Source organism: Pipistrellus hanaki, assembly GCF_964339955.1.
Source record: "Pipistrellus hanaki genome assembly, chromosome: 5".
Taxonomy (NCBI): Eukaryota; Metazoa; Chordata; class Mammalia; order Chiroptera; family Vespertilionidae; genus Pipistrellus; species Pipistrellus hanaki.
The window spans coordinates 82,281,579-82,299,550 of record NC_140507.1 but is presented as its reverse complement, the minus strand read 5'-3'; the positions used below and the strand labels follow the sequence as shown (position 1 = coordinate 82,299,550).

Here is a 17,972-nt window from a genome sequence, read left to right as displayed (position 1 = left end):
AGGCCTCAAAGCTTCTCTCCTCTCCTGTCCATCCCAGCACATCCGATTCAAGGCCGGGCTGCCAGCACCTGGGGTGTCCCAAACCTTGACTCCAGCAGAGCCTCGGGGTCCATCCTCAGAGACTGGGGCTGATGCCCTTGGGTTTGTCTCTCCTTTTGGGGGCCTCTGTTCTGGAAACTGGGGGTGTGGTCAGAACAGTGCCTGTCCCATGGAGTGCCAGGAGGACAGAATGAGAGCAAGTGATGGTTCTGCCACCTCCAGACTGAGGGTCCCAGGGGGGTCAGAGAGTCCAGGACCAGGGCCCTGGACAGCCCAGATACCACTTGGGCAAGGGTGGGGCCTGGGGCAGGACGGCTGTGGCCTCGGTTTAGGAAATCCACGGTGGCTTCCATTCCAACCACCGGGGCACGCAGCCCTGTCAGGGCCGCTCCCTGCCCACGGCAGCCGCAGGCACACAGCCAGGCACCAAGGAGGCCAGGGCGGCAGCTACTACTGTGTCCAGCGGTCAGGGCAGGTTCCGGCCACTCACCAGTCAGCTCTGCACGCACGTGTCTCAGACACACTCTGCATGCCTCATCCTGGGGGGTGCAGGGGGGGGGGGGCACATGCCTATGACAGGCACATCCAGGGCCTGTGGGGGCACCTGGGCTGTTTGCACATGAATGTCCGTGTGTACTGGGGACACGTTTCTGCCAAGCATGTCTGGGTCTGGCAGCCGCAGCCTCCATCCATCCTTTGCTCCCCGAGACCGACACCACGAGTTGGAAATGAAGCACATCTTTAATTGATTTCCTGCCTCAACCCCCTGAGGGTCTCTAAGCACCAAACATGAGAACTGTGCCCCCCAGCCCCAGAACCAAGAAGCCCCTTTCCCAGACCTTCCTTGGGCCTGGACTCCCCACACCCGCCCCATGACCAACCCCGCAGGCTTTGATTCAATAAATAACCCCCAGAACAAAGCGTGAGGCAGAGCACCCAGTAAAGCACCCTGTTCAGTGACACAAAGACCTAAGACCTAAGGCCAGAAATCCCAACGGACAGAATATTGGAAATCAGAGTTAAAATATAATTGAAATCAGAGCATGTGATCCGTGAGCCGTTCCCTCCAGCCTTGACGGTCTCCGGGACGCTGGCTCCCACGGTCAGGACGAACTCAAGCTCCATTTTACATTTTTCCCGCCATCATCACCTCCTTGCCGTTTCCTCCATTGCACCCGACTCTGACTTCTGAGCAGTGGGCATCTGGGGAAGGGGGCGAGACTCCCCAGGGACGGAGAAGTCCGGAGCAAGGCAGAGGGGCAAGGACGGGGCCCAGGTCACGGCCGGGCCCTGCCTCGGAGGGTACGGAGGAGACCCTCAGCTCAGGCCTGGGCCCGGGCCACCTCGCTCATCTCCCGGCGGATGTCACCGAGCGCTGTTGCTGGGGACTCCAGCAGCCTCTGGAAGAGGCTGGGCCGACCAGCCGCCGGCTCCCGGCACTGGAATGTGACCGCTGTGCCCGCGTCAGCCTTCATCTCCCTGGAGAAGCCGTCGGAGGAGCCGTCGAAGCAGCGGCCAATGGCGATCTCCTTCGCCAGCCTGGGGCTCTGGTCAGTGACCGTGTAGACGCCGTAGTTGTGACCCAGGGGGTCCAGCGGGGCCAGCATGGCGAAGGCGGCCGGGTCGTCGGCGGGGGCGGGAGGCGGGTGCCGGGCCAAGTAGTCCTGCAGGAGCCCGTTGACGGCCACGCGGCGACAGCTGCCCTGGGGCGTCACGGTCACCAGCGTCCGGTCCACCTGCCGCTGGTCGAACAGCATCCCGCTGCACTTGAACTCCACGCAGGCGGCAGACGTGCCGGGGCGCTGGGGGTCCCTGACGCTGCGGGCGTCCCGCAGCCCGTAGAGCTGGCCCTGGGTGCGCGGGTGGCTGCCTCCCACGTTGTGGGAGCGGATCATGTACTCCTGCGGGCCCTGCACCTTCACCTTGAGGAAGCAGGCCCGGAACGCCTGCGGGTTGGGCCACCAGGCCAGGAGGTCCCCGGTCCAGGAGGCCGGCGCGCCCTCCCGGAACGGGACCACGTTGTACTCGTACTTGTCGGCCTCCATGCGGGCGAAGCGGAAGTGGCTGGCGGTCACCGGGGCCTCCTGGCACTCGCGCAGGCTGCGCCACGGGTACACGGGGCCCTTGGCCTCGGCGGGGTGGCCGGGCCGGGGCTTGGCGAGGTTGATGCGGAAGCCGTTGCGCTTCAGGGCGGGGTCGTCGTGGTCGGTGCGGCGGTAGCCCAGCCGGTCCAGGTAGGGCTGCGCCACGCCCACGGCGGCCGGCAGGGGGCGCGGCCGGGACGGCGGCGGCTCCAGCTCCTCGCCGCCCAGCGTCGCGGTCAGCAGCGCGGTGTAGGCGTCGGGCCGGTCGGCGTCGCAGAAGGCGGGCAGGCAGGCGCCGTTGGGCCCGGTGACCGCGCTGTCGAAGCGGCCCCAGGCGCGCGGGTTGGCGGAGAAGCCCGGCGCCGGCTCCAGGTTGACCAGCGAGACCACCACGCCCTCCACCTGCTCGCCGGCCGCGAACTTGTCGCTGGCGTAGGCGCGCACCTTCACGAAGCAGCGGCGGCGCTCCGGCACGTCCAGGTTGAACAGGCGCCGCTCGCGGACCTCCACGTTGCCCACGAGGAAGGCGCGCTCCTCCCGGCGCACCCGGGGCCCCGCCGGCGCCTCTCGCTGGAAGCCGCCCTCCTCCTCCCACAGGCCCGTGTCCGGGTTCAGGGACCAGAGCTTGAGGGCCTCGGCGTGGCCCGCCATGCGGATCTGGCCGGCGGCCACGCGCACGGCCAGCGGCCCGGCCTGCAGCTGCTCGGCGGCGCCCGCGGCCCGCAGGTCCACGGCGAACATGCCGTAGGTGCGCAGCGGCGCCAGCTCCCCGTCGCTGTCCGCGAAGCGCAGGTCGCTGGGGGCGGCGGCCGCCGAGGCCAGGTCTCGGGGATCCACGAAGGTCACCCGGGCCTCCACGGCCCCCCAATAGGGCTCTCCATCGGCCCTGCGGAAGGCCCCCGCTGGGAGGACCAGCTCGCCCAGGGGAGCCTCGTCCTGCAGCTCCCCCAGCGGGAGCGTGTTGCTCTGGCTGGCATCTAGGAGGACGGGGGCTTTCTTCCGCATGGCCTTGACCTCGTGGTACACACCGGCGCCCCGAGGGTCAAAGGGCAGGACCCTGACGGTGTCCATGAAGTCGCCGCTGGGCTCCACGAACGTCACCACCAGGCGCTGGGTGGCGCGGGGCACCTCGATGGTGAAGTCGCCCTGGTAGGAGGTGAAGCCGATGGGCTCGGGGCCCAGCAGGATCCGGGCAAACCGCAGGGGCTCCCCCGTGTCGGCGGCCACCACGCGGCCCCGGACCAGCCCGCGGGGGGGCAGGCACTTCTGGCAGCCGCACTCCGCCACCACCTTGACCGGGAGGGCGTAGCCGGAGCAGTGGATCTCCCTGCTCTCCAGGCGGCGCACGGAGCAGCAGCGGGAGGCCGCGTCCCCGCACCTGGGGCCGGAGCCCGCGGGGCCGGGGCAGAGGGTGTCCGGGCAGAGGCCCACGTCCAGGTAGGCAGGCCCGCGGCCCGGCTGACCGCAGTGGTCGGGCAGTTTGATCAGGTGCTCCCGAGGCTGGGGGTCGCAGGCCGGCTGTCCCGGAGCTGGAGAGCAAGAGACCAGCCGGATCAGGGGAAGGGGAGGACTCCTTTGGAGGCCAAGGGTCAGGGCATGGACTGGGGTCAGGGCGTCAGTGGGGGCTTGCGGTCAGACTCAGCAAAGTCCAAAATCCGTTTGCCGGGGGGACTGCACTTGAGGTTGAGCTAGGACTTGCTGGGGGAGGGGGCGGGTGCTCACCAAGCACGGTGAGCTCGGCGGTTCCGGAGAGCACCGGGCCCGCCTCATTCCACGCCTTGCAGTGGTAGGCGCCCGCCTGGTCCGGACGCAGCCCCCGCAGCTCCAGGTGGGCCCCGTACCTGAGCTCTCGCCTGTCCAGCAGGGTCCCGTTGTGAAACCTGGGTGGCGGGTGGGAACACCATGGGGCCCTTGGCACAGGTGTGGGCCTCCATCCTCCAGCCCCCACCCCAAGAACACAGCCCCCGGAGGATGCAGAACCGCTCCCCCCAGGTCTCGGAGGCCCCAGATACCATGAGCAATCCGATCCAAGACCACAGCTGGCCCGGGGCCTGGAGCCCGGGCGGGGCAGGACACTCACCAGGAGTATTTCTTGGTGCCTGAGGCTTTGCAGCAGAAGGTCACATTCTGGCCTGCCTCTCGCACTCGGGACTCGGGGTGCTTCACCAGGTGGGGCTTCTCTGAGGGCAAAGGTCAGGACACTGCCCCATCCCAACTCCTCCCAACGACACTTCCCAAGAGTAGGGTCTACCCTCTCCTTCTAGGGATGCCCTGAACCCCCATCTCTGCTCAACACAATGTCCCATCTAAATCCTTCTCTGTAACTCTGTCTCACCCCGCCTCCAATGACCGCACCACACCTCACTCCTTCCCCCTGAAACCTTGATTTATCACACCGCCCCAATCCCAAGGGCTTGGAGTCCCCCAGAACTTCCAGCTTCTTGACTCCCCTTGCCACAAGGCACTTACCTAACTTCTCAAGAACAATAGTGACCACGGCAGACAGGGAGCTGTTGGCCTGGGCCTGGGCCGTACCAGCAGAGAAGCCATCCATCTGGGCACTGATGTTGGTCTGGCTGCTGGCACAGACTCCAGGCATCCGGAAGGTTCCGTGGGCATCGCTGGTGGCCACAGTGCCAGGCCAGTCTCTCAGGGAGACCTTGGCCCCTGGTAGCGGCCGGCCGGATGGAGTGACCACTGAGCCCAGCAGGATGTGACTGGGGCATCCACACGTTTTGGGGCTGCACCCTGGAGGACACAGGGAGGCAGAGGGGCAGAAGGGCCTACCCAGCAAAGGTGCCCCTAGTGTGAAGGGGAGGCTGAGTGGTCAGGGCCGGACAGGGGGAGGGGTCTGAGGTGCAGAGGGGAGAGGAAGACGCCCTGGGAGGGAGCAGGAGAGGTAACGCTCACAGCACCAAGAGGATCCTTCCAGCAGGAGAGGAAATGTCCAGGCGGGGGCTGGGGGCCCGGCAAGGGGCTGGGTCTTGAGCCCAGAAGATCTCCCTCCCCGCCCAACGCCGCGGTTTCTCCACAAAATGGAAAATTCCACTGGAAACTTCAGGGCAGAGCCAGGCGGGCAGGGTGGGGACCCCACCGCCCCATTGGCCATCACGCTCCCCCACCCGGCCGCGGGCTCTGCCGCCGGCACAGCCTCCAGACCGTGTTTGGGAAGCCCAGGCCGGATCGGAATTTCCAGTCGCCTCCTGGCTGGCCTGGTGTCTGGCTCTGGGAAGGCCTGAGTATCGTGTCTGCCAGGGTGTGAGCACGTGCCCGTGTGGGCATATGGGACGGCAGGGGCCGCGGATGCCGCGTGTGTAGACTAAGGTGACCAGACGTCCCGATTTTTAACGATTTGTCCCGCGTCCTGCAGCACTTTTTTATTTATTTATTTTTAAACATATTTTATTGGTTTTTCACAGAGAGGAAGAGAGAGGGATAATTAGAAACATCGATGAGAGAGACATTGATCAGCTGCCTCCTGCAACCAAGGTACATGTGCCTGCAACCAAGGTACATGCCCTTGACAGGAATCTAACCTGGGACCTTTCAGTCCCTAGAGGCCTAGACAGACGCTCTATCCACTGAGCCAAACCGGTTCTAGGTAACAATTTGTCCCGCGGGACGTGGGACAAATTGTTAAAAAGCAGGCTGTCTGGCCACCTTAGTGTAGACCCCAAATACTTCTGTGTGTGTGTCCGTGTCCACTGGGACATCCCCACACTCGGCCATGCACACAGGGGAAGCGCCCCCTCAGATGGACCCAGGCCTGAACGCCACCCAGGGGGATGTTCACCTGCACACACTCACCAATGGTCCTCGAGGAGGAGCCCAAAAGGCAAGGAAGGGCCATCTCCTGTGAACCAAGTCTGGGCCCAAGTCTGGGCCGTCCAGGCCCTGCTCTTCCAGGCCCCGCCCATTCAATACAGGCCTCGCCCATTCAATACAGGCCCCGCCCATTCAATACAGGCCCCGCCCACCAGGCTCCACCAAACAAGCCCCTCCCTTCTAGGTTCGTCCCACTTCCGGCCCCGCCCCTCCTACCTGGACAGCGAGGCCGCACGCACTTCTGCGCCTCCAGGGGGCGCCCGGGACAGGCATCCCCAGTGGGGCTGGGGCAGCGGCGGCGGCGCAGACGACGACCTGGCCCGCAGCTACCCGAACAGGGACCCCACGGGCCCCACGCTCCCCACGCGGCCTCTGCAGGGAGGGCGGGGGGGGGAGGGTCAGGCGGCCGCCCACCCCGGGGACTGCCTCTTGGACACCTGCTGACACTGTGGGACGGGAAGGCTCCCCCGCCACGTGCATCCAAGGGCAGCCCTCCGAACAGAAGGCCTGCCCGGGACGCGGGACAAATTGTTAAAAATCGGGACTGTCCCGCCAAAAGCAGGATGTCTGGTCACCTTACCGTAGGTGCACCGTCCAAGGTGCAGTTGAGGTACCTCCCCCTCCCCCTCCCCTCCCTCCCGCCCTCCTCGAGGTTAACCTGCTGTGCCACCTGCGTCTCAAACACATTTTGGGCTCAAAACACTCCCAGACAGAACGGAGCTGGACGAATGAGGGCAGCGGGAGGGAGACGTGCTCCTTGGGGCCCCTTCCTGCCCCTGACCTGGGACCCAAGCTACACCCAGCCTCTCCCTTCGGAAGCCCCGCCCTCACCACCAGGTCCTGCCCTGTGCGAGGGCCCTGCTGCCAAAGGTCCCGCCTCTCCCTAGCCACAAGGACCCCAAAACCCGCCAATCGGGCCCCACTCACCTTGGGGACCCCCCCAGGCCTGCCCACCCCGCGTCACCCCGCCCCCTCCCGCAGGCCCCGCCCCTCCCTGGCCCCGCCCTCACCCAGCGGGCAGCGGAAGCGCACGTGGTAGTTGGAGCAGCGGCGGCCGCGCGGCTGCTCGCGGTTGAGGCACCAGAAGCCGCGCGCGGGGTTCAGGTGCACGCGCTCGCCCACCGCGGCCGGCAGGGCCCAGTCCGTGGTGCGCGCCTCCAGCGCCAGCGGCCGCGGGCACACGCGCGCCGGCCCGTAGTAGAAGCGGATGGCGGCCAGGCTCTCGAAGTCGCCCTCGCCGCCCGGGTGATCCACGTTGAACCAGGATGTCCACTCGCTGGCCTCTGTGGGCACCATAGGCACTTGGACCCGGGCCGAAGCCTAGCCGGGCCCCACCTGCGAGCTACGGGGCCTCGCGGGCTGTCTAAGCGGGAGTCCTCCCCTCCCTCCCACCCCAGGGAGCGCTGGGCTGGCCCATCCCATGCTTGGCCCCACCCTGACCCAGAGCCTCCAAAGCAGCGGGAGCTGGGAAGGGGTCACGGGAAGGTTGCCCAGTGCCGGAGCTGGTGCATCAGTGCGCACAGAGATCTTGCCACTGTCTCACCAGCCCTCACCCTCAGCATTCCGGGCACTTGAGGAGAGACAGGAAGGCCACTGGCGAGGCCTGCCTGACACCAGCCTTAGCTGTCGCTTTCCACTGCCTGGCAGCTCCTTGTTAGTGCCAGCGGGGACCTTGCTCACTGCCTAGGTCAACCAACCACAGGTGGGAAGGGTCTGGCCTCCCATATCAACCCCCTAGAATCCTTTTCTGGCTCAAGAGCAATCCAATGGAACGTTCCTGGCCTGAGAACTAGAGACCCAGGTTCCAGAACCCCTGCTCTCCTGTATGGCCTGGGCAGGTGGTCCTACCATCCTATCACCGTCCCTCTTCCGTTTCCTCCTTGACCAACACCTGGACTCTCACCTCCCTGCTCTTCAAACAGACCTCCTGGGGGCACCACATCCAGGGGTTGTCATGTCCAGAATGGTACTGGGCTCTTCACCCAGCTTGTGTCCCCACCTCACACGTCCCCACCAGCCAGAGCTCACACAACCGTCCACAGCAGAGCCAGGACGTGGGCCCCGGCCAACTCACCTTCCCAGTCCTCCAGGGCTGGTGAGGGCTGGCCAGGGGGCAGCGCTGGGCCTTCGAGGCCCCACGTGGTCTCCGTGGGCTCCTCAATGAGGGTAGCGCCTGTGGAAGTGATGGGGAGTGGGAGGCAGGGAGGAACGTGGACGGGAATCCCTGTGAGCTCTCCTTAGGCAAGGTGCTGCCATGAGCACCCCCATTTCACAGGGGAGAACACCGAGGCTTTTAGAAGCCAGAGCCCAGCTCTCGCTGACCCCAAGGACTGCAGCACCCCGCCCTCCAGGAATCCTCCTCTGACCCAAAGCCCTAAGTCCACAGGCCTTGGAAGTCTGTCCACCCTCCTCCCCAGACCAAGTTCTCCCCCTAGACGTGTGCTGCTCCGGGTCCAGCTGCATTCATTCCCCTTTGTGCGTTTGCCCGTTGTAAGTCGCTCCCTCACTCGACCTTCCATCTGCACTGGGGGCCGTGCTGCCAGCAGGAGGTCTTTGGAACTGAGCCTGGCTTCTCTGGCCCCGAGTTGGGCTGGGCAATGACCTCAGACAAGTCCCTTCCCTCTTGAAGCCTCAGTCTCAATGGGCCCAAGTTCCCCCTCTGAGCGTTCCAGGGATGAGACTTCCTTTTCTGAATGGGAGTGTGTGGAAGGGGGAGGCGTGAGGTAAGAGAGGCCAGGGCCGGAGGATCCAGGGTCCAGACGCTGGGGCTGAGGTTGAGATGGGAACCCCGCGGTCCCCGGGAACCCAGCAAAGCCTCAAGTTCCCCATTCCGCGTGCCCCGCCGGCTCTTAGAGGAAAGTGGGGAAGGCAGGTCTGTTTCTCGCCCAGGCGGCCCTGGGCTCGTCTCCCCGGTGCCCTCTCACGCCCCCACCCCCGGGTGGGGAAGCGAGGGTCCCTGGGTTCTCTCTCCAGACGAGCGGGGGGCATGCCAGGCCCACGGCCAGGCGGCCAGGCGCCCGTGGGGCTTGGGCTGGGGACAGGGGACGCCTCACCTCGGGCCCCCGCCAGGTGCGCGGCGGCGACACAGAGGCAGAGCAGCGGCGGCAGGGATGCCATGGCCGGTCCGAGAGTCCGGGAGGCTCCGGGCTGCACCGCGCGCTCGGGTCGGACTCCCGCGGGTCTGGCAGCCGCAGGGGCTGAAGGTGGGGGCGGGACCCGACAGCAGGCCCCGCCCTCCCCGACAAGACCACGCCTCTCGTAGGCCCCGCCCACCCAAACCCCTCCCTCCCCGGCCCAGCCGCTGCGCCCGGAGTGCGTCGTGTGAGCCCCCTCTCTGGGTCGCCCCCTCGGTGCGCTCGGCGGTGCCTCCGCCTTCAGGATGGCCCGCGGCCCCCTGTCGCCGCTGGAGGTTCCTCCCTCCACCCTCCATTCCCCACGCTGGGTCCCAGGCTGCTGTGGGAAAGTGCGTCTTGGAGTCCGGCCTGAAGCTCCCCAACCTCCACGCTTCAGGAGGCCAGAAACCCTCCTTGGTGTCCAACTTCGATCCTATGGCCTTAAGCCCTCGGAGCAGGCTGCCAGTCCCAGAATCTCCCCTCTTCGGGGCCGGCGGGAAGTCCCGCTCTCCGCCTGCCCTTCCCCCTCCCGCCTGGGCCGCCCCCTCCCCCGGTCCCCCCCACGGCGCACAGAGGAGCCAGGCCGGGTGGTGGGTCTGTTTATTGGCGCCTCCGGGTCACAGCGCGGCCACGCAGTCGGTGCCCGCGTAGCCGGGCAGGCGCAGCGCGAACTTGCGGCGCACGTCGTCGGGCACGAACCTGCCCGCCACGAAGTGGTGGCGCCCGGAGAAGCGGCCGGCGCAGCGCTTGGGCGCCCCCAGGGACACCAGCACGTCGGGCCGCAGGCCGTCCTCCGAGGCCGCGCCGGTCTCCGCGTCCCAGCCTGAGGGGGTGAGGAGGGGGGGAGGGAGGGAGCTGGGAAGGGTGCACGCCCTCCGAGGAGAGTCCCAGCTTCTGCTTTCTGATGGCGAGTCTCCATCAGACCTGCCTCCCCAGAGGACTGAGCCTCCACCCTCAGATCAGCCGCTTTCCCTCGTTGGAGAGGTTTTCCCTCCCCCTCCGGCCAGAGCCCTCATCCTTCTCTGCCCCTCCTCCCACCCTGCTACCCGGTCTTCCTCCTCCATGGGAGTCAGCCTCTGCCTTCAGAGGGCACCATTTCCACCTGCTGCCCTTTCCTGGTCAGCCCAGGCCTCTCCTGGCGTCTGTCTGTCCCCATACGTCCCTTCCTGTCAATCCTGAGCTTCCCGGCTCGGACTAGAACCTCTTTCCACCCAGACTTCCCAGCCAGCCTCCACTTTCTGACCAGACTTTCCCCCATCCACCAGCAAGCCTCTCCTGTCTGACCTGGCCCCAGGCTCTTGCCTCTGACAGGAAGTGCCTCCCCCCACCCCCACCTGGAGCATTGATCCTCCTCCCTCTGCCCAGCGCTCTTCCCCGGATCTGACTCCTCTGCCTCTCCCTCCCGCTCTGTCTTGCCTTTTTCCTTGGTGGGCCCACACCACCTCACTCATTGGCTCGAGGCCTGTGCCACCTCCCAAATGACCTTCCACCTTCGGACGAGGGGCTTTGCCTCCTCTCCTGCCTCTGACTGGAGTCTGGAGCCACTCACTCAAAGCTTCTCCCCTCTGACTGTAATCATCCCTTCTGGGACCCCACCTCCACCCTCACACCAGGCAGCCCGCCTCCTCCTAGCCACCCCCACCCCATCCCTGCTCCTCAGCTCCCCGCTGAGAGGGCCCGAGGTCTCGTAAGCCAGGGAATGTCCCTCTGAGTCCGGCCACCCCGTGAAGGGTCCGGCTGGCCGGCGGCTGTTTGTTCCGTCCGCCGTGGCCTAATGGCTCCACCAGGCACAGGGCGGCGGCCAGGACGGGCGAGGCCTCTGCTGGGTGAGCTCACGTCTGCCTGGTGACGGGCCGGGGTGGGCACCGGGCACGTTGGGCTGAGTGTGGCGAGAGGGGATGCAGGGTCACCAGGGCAACGACTTCAGTGTTCCCCACCTGAGGGATGGGCATGGCCCTCTGCCATCCCCAGGGTGCACCATCCATCCCCGAGGAAACGGAGGCTCCGAGTAGGCAGACCAACCGGGAAACGAAAGCTGGAGAACAGCCCCCCTCTCCAGGTCCCCCAGGCCCTGATGCACCGCCCTCCACCTGGCGTGCCTGAGGGGATGTCCAGGCTCACGAGGGGGATGGAGAGCAGCTTGAGGGTGGCCAGCGCACGCGTGCAGGGGCCCCCGGCCTCCCGGGGCTCCACGCCGGGGCCCAGCACAGCATCCACCACCAGCCCGTAGGCATCGTTGATGAGCTGGACCTGGGAGGGAAGGCAAGGTGAGGGGCAGTCTTGGGGCACCACCCCCCACCTGCCCCTTATAGTTGCCCAGGAGTGCTGACCTCTGTGGGCAGATAGGACAGGAAGGGGATGTCCATCTTCTCACACTGGGTGGTCAGATCCTGGTGCAGCGGGTCCAGGGAACGTGTGGGGTAGAAGATGGTGGGTTCATACTCCTGGGGAGGGGGAGGGCGGAGGAGGGGGCAGGAAAGGGTCAGTATGGGGGCTGCCCAAGCTTTTACAGGCTCTGCCAAGCCTCCAGCCCTGGCACCAGGCAGCAGTACCCGGGACAAGCACTGGGCATATTCTGTGACTTGTCCAGTCTCAATGTTCCCCTGGATCACCACCAAGAAGAGGATGTGACTTCTGCAGGGACAGAATGGGGGCACCCCTGGGGGATCAAGGGGGTCCTTGCTACTCACAAACACCCGCAGGTGCCGGGCACAGACCAGCCCTACCGCCCCGTTCTGCTCGGGTCCGCACACCACCAGCACCGTCTTCTGCTTCCGGGAGAGAGCAGGCAAGGGGAACACCTGGGAGGGGGCACAGCAAAGGCAAAGGCACAGAGCTCGCACTTCCTCCTGGATCAGGAGGGAAACGGAGGCCCCAGGTAGAGGAAAGACCGAGGCTTGGGCTTGGAAGCAATAGGGGTGAGGGGCCGGGCCACTTGGGGCCTCGGTTTCCTCCTTGGAGACGCGGAGTCCTGGCCTCAGGATCCGCCAGGCCAGAACAGGAAAGCGTGTCTCCAGCCACCATCGAGAGCCCGAGCGCCCGGACTGTGGTTTGTTTATTCTCGGCCTGAGTTGCAGACATTCTTCCACCTTTTTCCACTGCGGTGGCTTCCCCTCCCCCTCCCATTTTCCAGGCCTCCCAGAGGCCCCACAGTTGGGGAGGTACTTTTCCAACCTGCTGTGCCCTGTCTCTCTCCCCCGTCTCTCTCCACTGGCCTATCTTCATCTCCCTGTCTCTCTGTAGCTCTCAGACTCTCTCCGCGTCTCTCCGTCTAGTCTCTTTCTCCTTGTCTCAGTCTCTCTCTCTCTCAGACTCTGTCTTTGTGGGCCTGTACATCCCTCTCTCTTCCTCTCTTCAATACAGCAGTTAAACATGCTGGTGTTAGAGTCCCAGCCTCCCCTGGCTCTCTCACCCCGGCCCCCTCTCCTCTCCCAGCCTCGGTTTGCCTCTATTACGTAGATGCTCTGACGGTCTCACGGGGCCTCTCCCTGACTCCACAGGGCCTGGCCATCCTCTAATCTCCAACCATACAGAGGGGAAATTATTGCACTTTTTAGTTTCCTCCCCAAGGTCTGAGGTCCTGACTGACACTGACCATGCCTGCAGCCCGTAACAGCAGAGTCAGGGAGGGTGACACTGCTGGCTGGCTAAGATGAAGGGGCTTCTGAATGCCCAAATTCAGGGCAGAAACGGGACGAGTTTACTGCACTGGCTTTGCTTCTGTGGCTTAGATTTTCTCCATTTCTTTCTCTTTTGGGCACCTCACTCAGGATATGTTTCGTTTGGAAATAAAAACATTTTTTAAAAAAAATTGAGTTCACATAGAGAAAAATGTTGAGTTTTAAAAAATATACAGTGGCAATAAGAGAAAAAGGGGAGGAAGAGGAGAAGGATGACATACTGGAACCCTGACTGTTGGGCATTTTCCTAAGGCGTTTATGTTTATTACCTGGTGTCAGTTTATTACTCCTGTTCAGAGGTAACATGGGGCAAAGCACCCGATAGTAGTGTCATCGTTGCTATTATTTGCCAGTTCGTTGCAGACACCTCAAGTGTTTGCCCCAGAGCCACAGCTATGCTTCCCAATCCCTGGGCCATCTGGCTGGGGTCAAGGTCAAGGGGCGGGGTTAGGTACCTTGGTCACAGCCACAGCACTAGCATGGCCACATAACTCCACCAGCTGCTGCCGCCCAAAACGATAATCCTCCAGCAGCTCCCGTTCCAGAGCCGCTGCCTCCTCCGTGCTGGGGGACAGAGTTGGGAGAGAGGCTTAGAGACTCAGAGCGATGGAGACAGAGGCTCAGATGGAGTCAGAAATGTTCCACCAACGTCCCGAGCCAGTCTCTGATGCCACCGCGCACCTCCCCCTCCCCCCCAAACCCCCAATCTGTTTCCCCATTCGATTGAATGGAAACCAGGCAGGCAGCCAGTTTGAACCGAAACCTGGTGCGCTAGCGCCCTCTGGTGGTCGAGGAAGCACATGGTGGCGCATGTTGCTTCTGTTCTTCCTAAACGTGGGAGACTGAGCCCCACCCAGAGGACCCCAGCCCCAAGGTGGGAGAAACCCAGAAGGAGGCATGGAGCCTTATGGGGGCGATGCGTGGATTCAGGCAGAGGAAGTCACTGGAGCGGGCTGACTGGACTGGGGGCGGGGGGCGGGGTGCTGAGGGAGGTGTGTGAAGGCTGCAGAGGCTTTGGCAACTCACTTAGGGAGGTGGGGTGTGACCCTCTTCAAAGTTAGTTGTAAAACTCAAATAATTGTGCCTAGGGAGATGGAGCCAACTCGCTTGAGACAAAGCTCTACTACGGAGTTGGCTTACTGGAGTGACTGGGGTCTAGTTCGTCTTTCCAACCCTTGATTCCTCTGCAAAAGCGAAGGCGGGATGGGCTCGATTAATTTTGAGGGCCAATTCAAAATGCAAATGTAGTGCCCTTGTTCAAAAATTAAGAATTTCAATGCCTTAACCGGTTTGGCTCAGTGGATAGGGCGTTGGCCTGCAGACTGAAGGGTCCCAGGTTCGATTCTGGTCAAGGGCATGTACCTTGGTTCCTGTCAAAGGTATGTACCAGTAGGGGGTGTGCAGGAGGCAACTGATCAATGTTTCTCTCTCATCGATGTATCTAACTCTCTAACCCTCTCCCTTCCTGTCTGTAAAAAATCAATACAATATATATATTTTTAAAATTTCAAGATGGTGATAGCAGAGTGTTAAACCAAGTGTTGGGCACTTCTAACAGCAGGGACCAAGCTGACTGGCCCTTGCTTAAAGGCCTTCCAAAGGGCCTGGACTTGGTAGTTGCAGAGGGAGAGCTGGCTTTGAAGATCAGGTGTCCCTCGCTCCAGAATCAGGGGTTGGGCAGTTGGCAGGACCTTCGTGCTGGGGAGTAGCATCTACCCCCAGTTCAGCAGATCCTAGAGAGGATAATAATAAACACAATAATAGAACTAGGGTCCTCCCAGTTTGCTCAGTGGGTAGAGCCTCCACCTGTGGACTGAAGGGTCCTAGGTTCAATTCCAGTCAAGGGCACATGGCTTGGTTGCAAGCTCGATCCCCAGGAGGGGGAGTGCAGGAGGCAGTCAATCAATGATTCTCTCTCATCATTGATGTTCCAAACTCTCTGTCCCTCTCTGAAACCAATAAAAACATTGATCTAAAAGAATAAGAAAAATAAAAAGCACATGCAATAATAATAATAATAATAATAATAATAATAATAATAGAACCAGGCCCAGAGAGTTGGAAGAACAACTCAGAGAAGCCAAGTGGGTTGCCCAGGGTCATGCCAGAGGAATGGGGAAACAGGGACTTCCACCTTTGGTGTCTGTCTTCAGAGCCACGAACAGAGTATGAACAAAGCAGCAGAGGAGCCGAAACCGGTTTGGCTCAGTGGATAGAGCTTCGGCCTACGGACTGAAGGATCCCGGGTTCTATTCCAGTCAAGGGCATGTACCTTGGTTGGGGGCACATCCCCAGTGGGGGGTGTGCAAGAGGCAGCTGATTGATTATTCTCTCTCATCAATGTTTCTAACTCTTTATCCCTCTCTCTTCCTCTCTGTAAAAAATCAATAAAATATATATTTTTTTAAAAAGCAGCAGAGGAAGCTCTACATATAGCAGAAGTTTGGGATGAATCCTAGATTTCCTCCTTCAATTCTGTGAGTAGGAAAACCGCAACCTTCCCGCCAATTCTGCGGTGTGATCAGGCGGAGCAGCAGGCGGGGCAGAGGTGGGAAATGAGGACTATGTGGGATGGGGAGTCAGGGAAGCCTTCTTGGAGGAGCTGGCCTGGAGCACTCTGGTAGATAATCCAGGTGGCAAGGACAGCAAGGGCCAAGGCCTCTTGGTGGGAGAGCTTGGCAGGTTCGAGGGACAGAAGAGACCAGTGTGGCTGGAGCAGTGAGAGAAACAGAATACATGCTTTGGGGGCCCACATAGATGGGGAGATGAAGGCTGAGGGCAGGGCGGTTACATGCCCTGAGACCGCAGCAATCAGAGCCAGATTCAACCCCTAACTTGTCCTCAGCCAATGTCAGATGAGGGTGAAGTACCAGGTGGAAAAAGGAGCTCAGGGTGGGGCTGAGAGCAAACCCACCCCTCCCCCACCCCTAGCATGGAAGGCCAGCTCAGCTCCCGGGAAGGGTGTTCGGGAACGTGGCTAATTTCCCCACCTTCATCTTGGGACAGGTCTGCCTGCAGCCCTCACAGGGGAGTCGGAGAAGGGAAGGATGAGAAGGATGGAGGATCATCCACTCATTGTCTTCTCCCTCTGTCCCAAAGCTTTGATCTCATCACCACTTGGAAAATTGTCTTCCTGCCTAACTGGTCATTGGAGTGATAATGGGGAGTCCATACGAAGAGGGACTCTAGGCTGTGGATAGGGTGTGAGTGGGAATCAGGGCTGAGCCAGGTGGGACCAGCGGTAGGGAGAGGCACCTCAGTTATGAGTACCTCTTGTCCCCCAACCAGCTTCCCAGATGAGAAGGGCTTCGAGGCCCAGGATTTCCCCACCAGCCCTGAAGGGAACTGGGCCTAACACTTCCAAACGCTTCCAGGAGGGGGCTCTTTGTGTTTTTCTGTTTGTTTGTTTGTTTTTTAAAAAAACATTGGTTTCTTCTTTCTTTCTTTCAATATATTTTTATTTATTTCAGAGAGGAATGAAGGAGAGATAGAAAGAAACATTAATGATGAGAATCATTGATCGGCTGCCTCCTATACCCACCACACTGGGAATGGAACTGTGATCTCCGGTAGAGGTTGATGCTCAATCACTGAGCCCACCAGCCAGGCTGGAGGGGGCTCCTTTGGAGGTAAAACCACGAGGCCAGGATGACCATGCCAGATCCTCCCTGTGCTCTCTCGCGTCTGTCTGCTTCTCTCCGCCCTCACCACCCTCATGCCTCTTCTCACCAGCCTGCCATTACTGCCCACCAGGCTGCCAACAGCAGTCCCATGCCCCCCCCCCCTCCCAACTCCACACCAACTAACACGGGGGCTTTGGAAATTTGAATACCAGATCATGTCATGCCCTGTTGCAAACCTTCTTTAAGGCTCCCCAGTATTCAGAAAATATTCATATTTATCATCATATATACAAGCCCCATTATGTCTCTAACCTCATTGCCTCCTCTCCCCGTTCACTGGGTTCTACACACACCCGAGCCACAGAGCCCCATCACTGTCCCCTGTGCCAGATGAGGCCATTGCTTGTTTCTGGAACATTCATCTGCCCCTGCCTGGGATGGGCTAGGAGTTTAAGCTGAATCTGGATAGCAGCCAGAATCTGGACATCGAACAATATCAGCGCTGAGAGAAGCTGTTCAGACAGTGGGCAGACTCCTGTGACATGAATCTGGTTTTCTCCAGCCCTGCTTGGTGTCCCATGTCACACAGGTTGACTCAGAGCAAGGCGTGAGACTGCCATGGCTGCTGACTCCAGACCCCCGACAAGTGGCCCAGGTGTTCAAAACCCGCCCTGGCCCTGGCTCAGGCAGTGGCTTCCCTCCCAGACCGGTTCCCTTGTCCAGACAAGGTGGTACTGCAGGTGGATCGCCATGGGGGCGTGTGAGCATTTGAGGAGCTGAGGGGGTTGAGATGGGGCTCCAGGGTAGCTGGGACATGGAAAGGGGAGGTGGGCCGGGTGGGGGAAAGGTTATGGAGGAGGGAGCAGCAGTGCTGATGAATGATTCACGGAGCGGGTTTGCTGCGACTGTGGTCAAAGGCGGGAAGCGGCAGGCTGTCTCCAGGGAAATGCGGGTGGGCCTTGGATCGCCCCCTTCCCGTCCCCTCCCAGACATGCTCCTTCCCCCATTATCCCTCTGGACCATGTCCCTTCCTCAGAGTCCCGGCATCCCTTTCCCGGCTGACCTGAGGAAACGCCGAGCCTCGGGCGCCTCCGCGGGGTCTCGGCCGGCCGCCCCAATCATGGCCACGGCGAGCCAGTGCGGGCAGCGGGGCTGTGCGGGCAGCGGGGCTGTGCGGGCAGCGGGCAGCGGGGCCGGGCAGGCTGTTTTTAAAGCGCAGCCCCGACAGGCCCCGCCCACCCCCGCCCGCCAATCAAGAGGCGTGTGAAGGCGCTTTGCTAGGCCACTGGTCGCAAGCGGACTTAACTCTTTTGTGGCAGAAGCACAGCAGCTGGCGGGATGTAAGGACGCCCAGGTGTCCATACTGGCAAGGAAACGAAGTCTGGGGTGGGGGTTGGGGGGCGGCAGAAGTGGGTGGCGATGGGCTGGCCACACCTGCTATGGGGTCCTGGCCTGGGAGTATGGGGACACGCCTCTGCCCCCTGCCATTGCTCCTCTCCAGCCCCTATCCATCCCTGGAGGGGTGGGCTGCCCTCAAGCAGAATTACAAGAGGTAGGGCAGTCAAGGCATGCTTCGGAATCCAGGGCTGGCAGTGTGTTTTTTACCGT

General features: G+C 62.0%; 2 protein-coding genes across 3 annotated transcripts; both read right to left on the bottom strand.

Annotated features, from left to right (window-relative positions):
• Positions 1–797: 797 nt before the first annotated feature.
• On the bottom strand, positions 798–9,080 carry CILP2 (cartilage intermediate layer protein 2). The gene is made up of 8 exons (XM_084883231.1): positions 9,002–9,080; positions 8,023–8,121; positions 6,959–7,231; positions 6,165–6,320; positions 4,593–4,871; positions 4,204–4,303; positions 3,846–4,003; positions 798–3,652 (listed from the first exon to the last, which is right to left on the bottom strand). Exons 1-8 carry the CDS (start codon positions 9,063–9,065, stop codon positions 1,362–1,364), a joined length of 3,420 nt encoding a protein of 1,139 aa, XP_084739357.1. The 5' UTR covers positions 9,066–9,080; the 3' UTR covers positions 798–1,361.
• Positions 9,081–9,647: 567 nt separating this feature from the next.
• YJEFN3 (YjeF N-terminal domain containing 3) lies at positions 9,648–17,951 on the bottom strand. Of its 2 annotated transcripts, none has more exons than XM_084883237.1 (6): positions 17,428–17,951; positions 13,197–13,305; positions 11,752–11,862; positions 11,392–11,505; positions 11,152–11,311; positions 9,648–9,884 (listed from the first exon to the last, which is right to left on the bottom strand). In XM_084883237.1, exons 1-6 carry the CDS (start codon positions 17,724–17,726, stop codon positions 9,679–9,681), a joined length of 999 nt encoding a protein of 332 aa, XP_084739363.1. In that variant the 5' UTR covers positions 17,727–17,951; the 3' UTR covers positions 9,648–9,678. The 2 variants fall into 2 exon arrangements, with proteins under 2 accessions (XP_084739363.1, XP_084739364.1); XM_084883238.1 differs by having other exon boundaries at positions 11,161–11,311.
• Between the last annotated feature and the right edge of the window lie 21 nt (positions 17,952–17,972).

What these genes read in the sequence shown, in the direction of transcription:
- CILP2 (XM_084883231.1), bottom strand. Translation starts at nt 9,065, where the DNA reads ATGGCATCCCTGCCGCCGCTGCTCTGCCTCTGTGTCGCCGCCGCGCAC. An exon ending in AGCCCTGGAGGACTGGGAAG is followed by an intron (nt 7,232 to 8,022) that starts GTGAGTTGGCCG and finishes TGGTGCCCACAG; the next exon opens with AGGCCAGCGAGTGGACATCC. An exon ending in GCGCTTCCGCTGCCCGCTGG is followed by an intron (nt 6,321 to 6,958) that starts GTGAGGGCGGGG and finishes CCCTCCCTGCAG; the next exon opens with AGGCCGCGTGGGGAGCGTGG.
- YJEFN3 (XM_084883237.1), bottom strand. Translation starts at nt 17,726, where the DNA reads ATGGACACCTGGGCGTCCTTACATCCCGCCAGCTGCTGTGCTTCTGCC. An exon ending in GAGGCTCGGCGTTTCCTCAG is followed by an intron (nt 13,306 to 17,427) that starts GTCAGCCGGGAA and finishes TCTGTCCCCCAG; the next exon opens with CACGGAGGAGGCAGCGGCTC. An exon ending in GTGCTGTGGCTGTGACCAAG is followed by an intron (nt 11,863 to 13,196) that starts GTACCTAACCCC and finishes GCCCCCTCCCAG; the next exon opens with GTGTTCCCCTTGCCTGCTCT.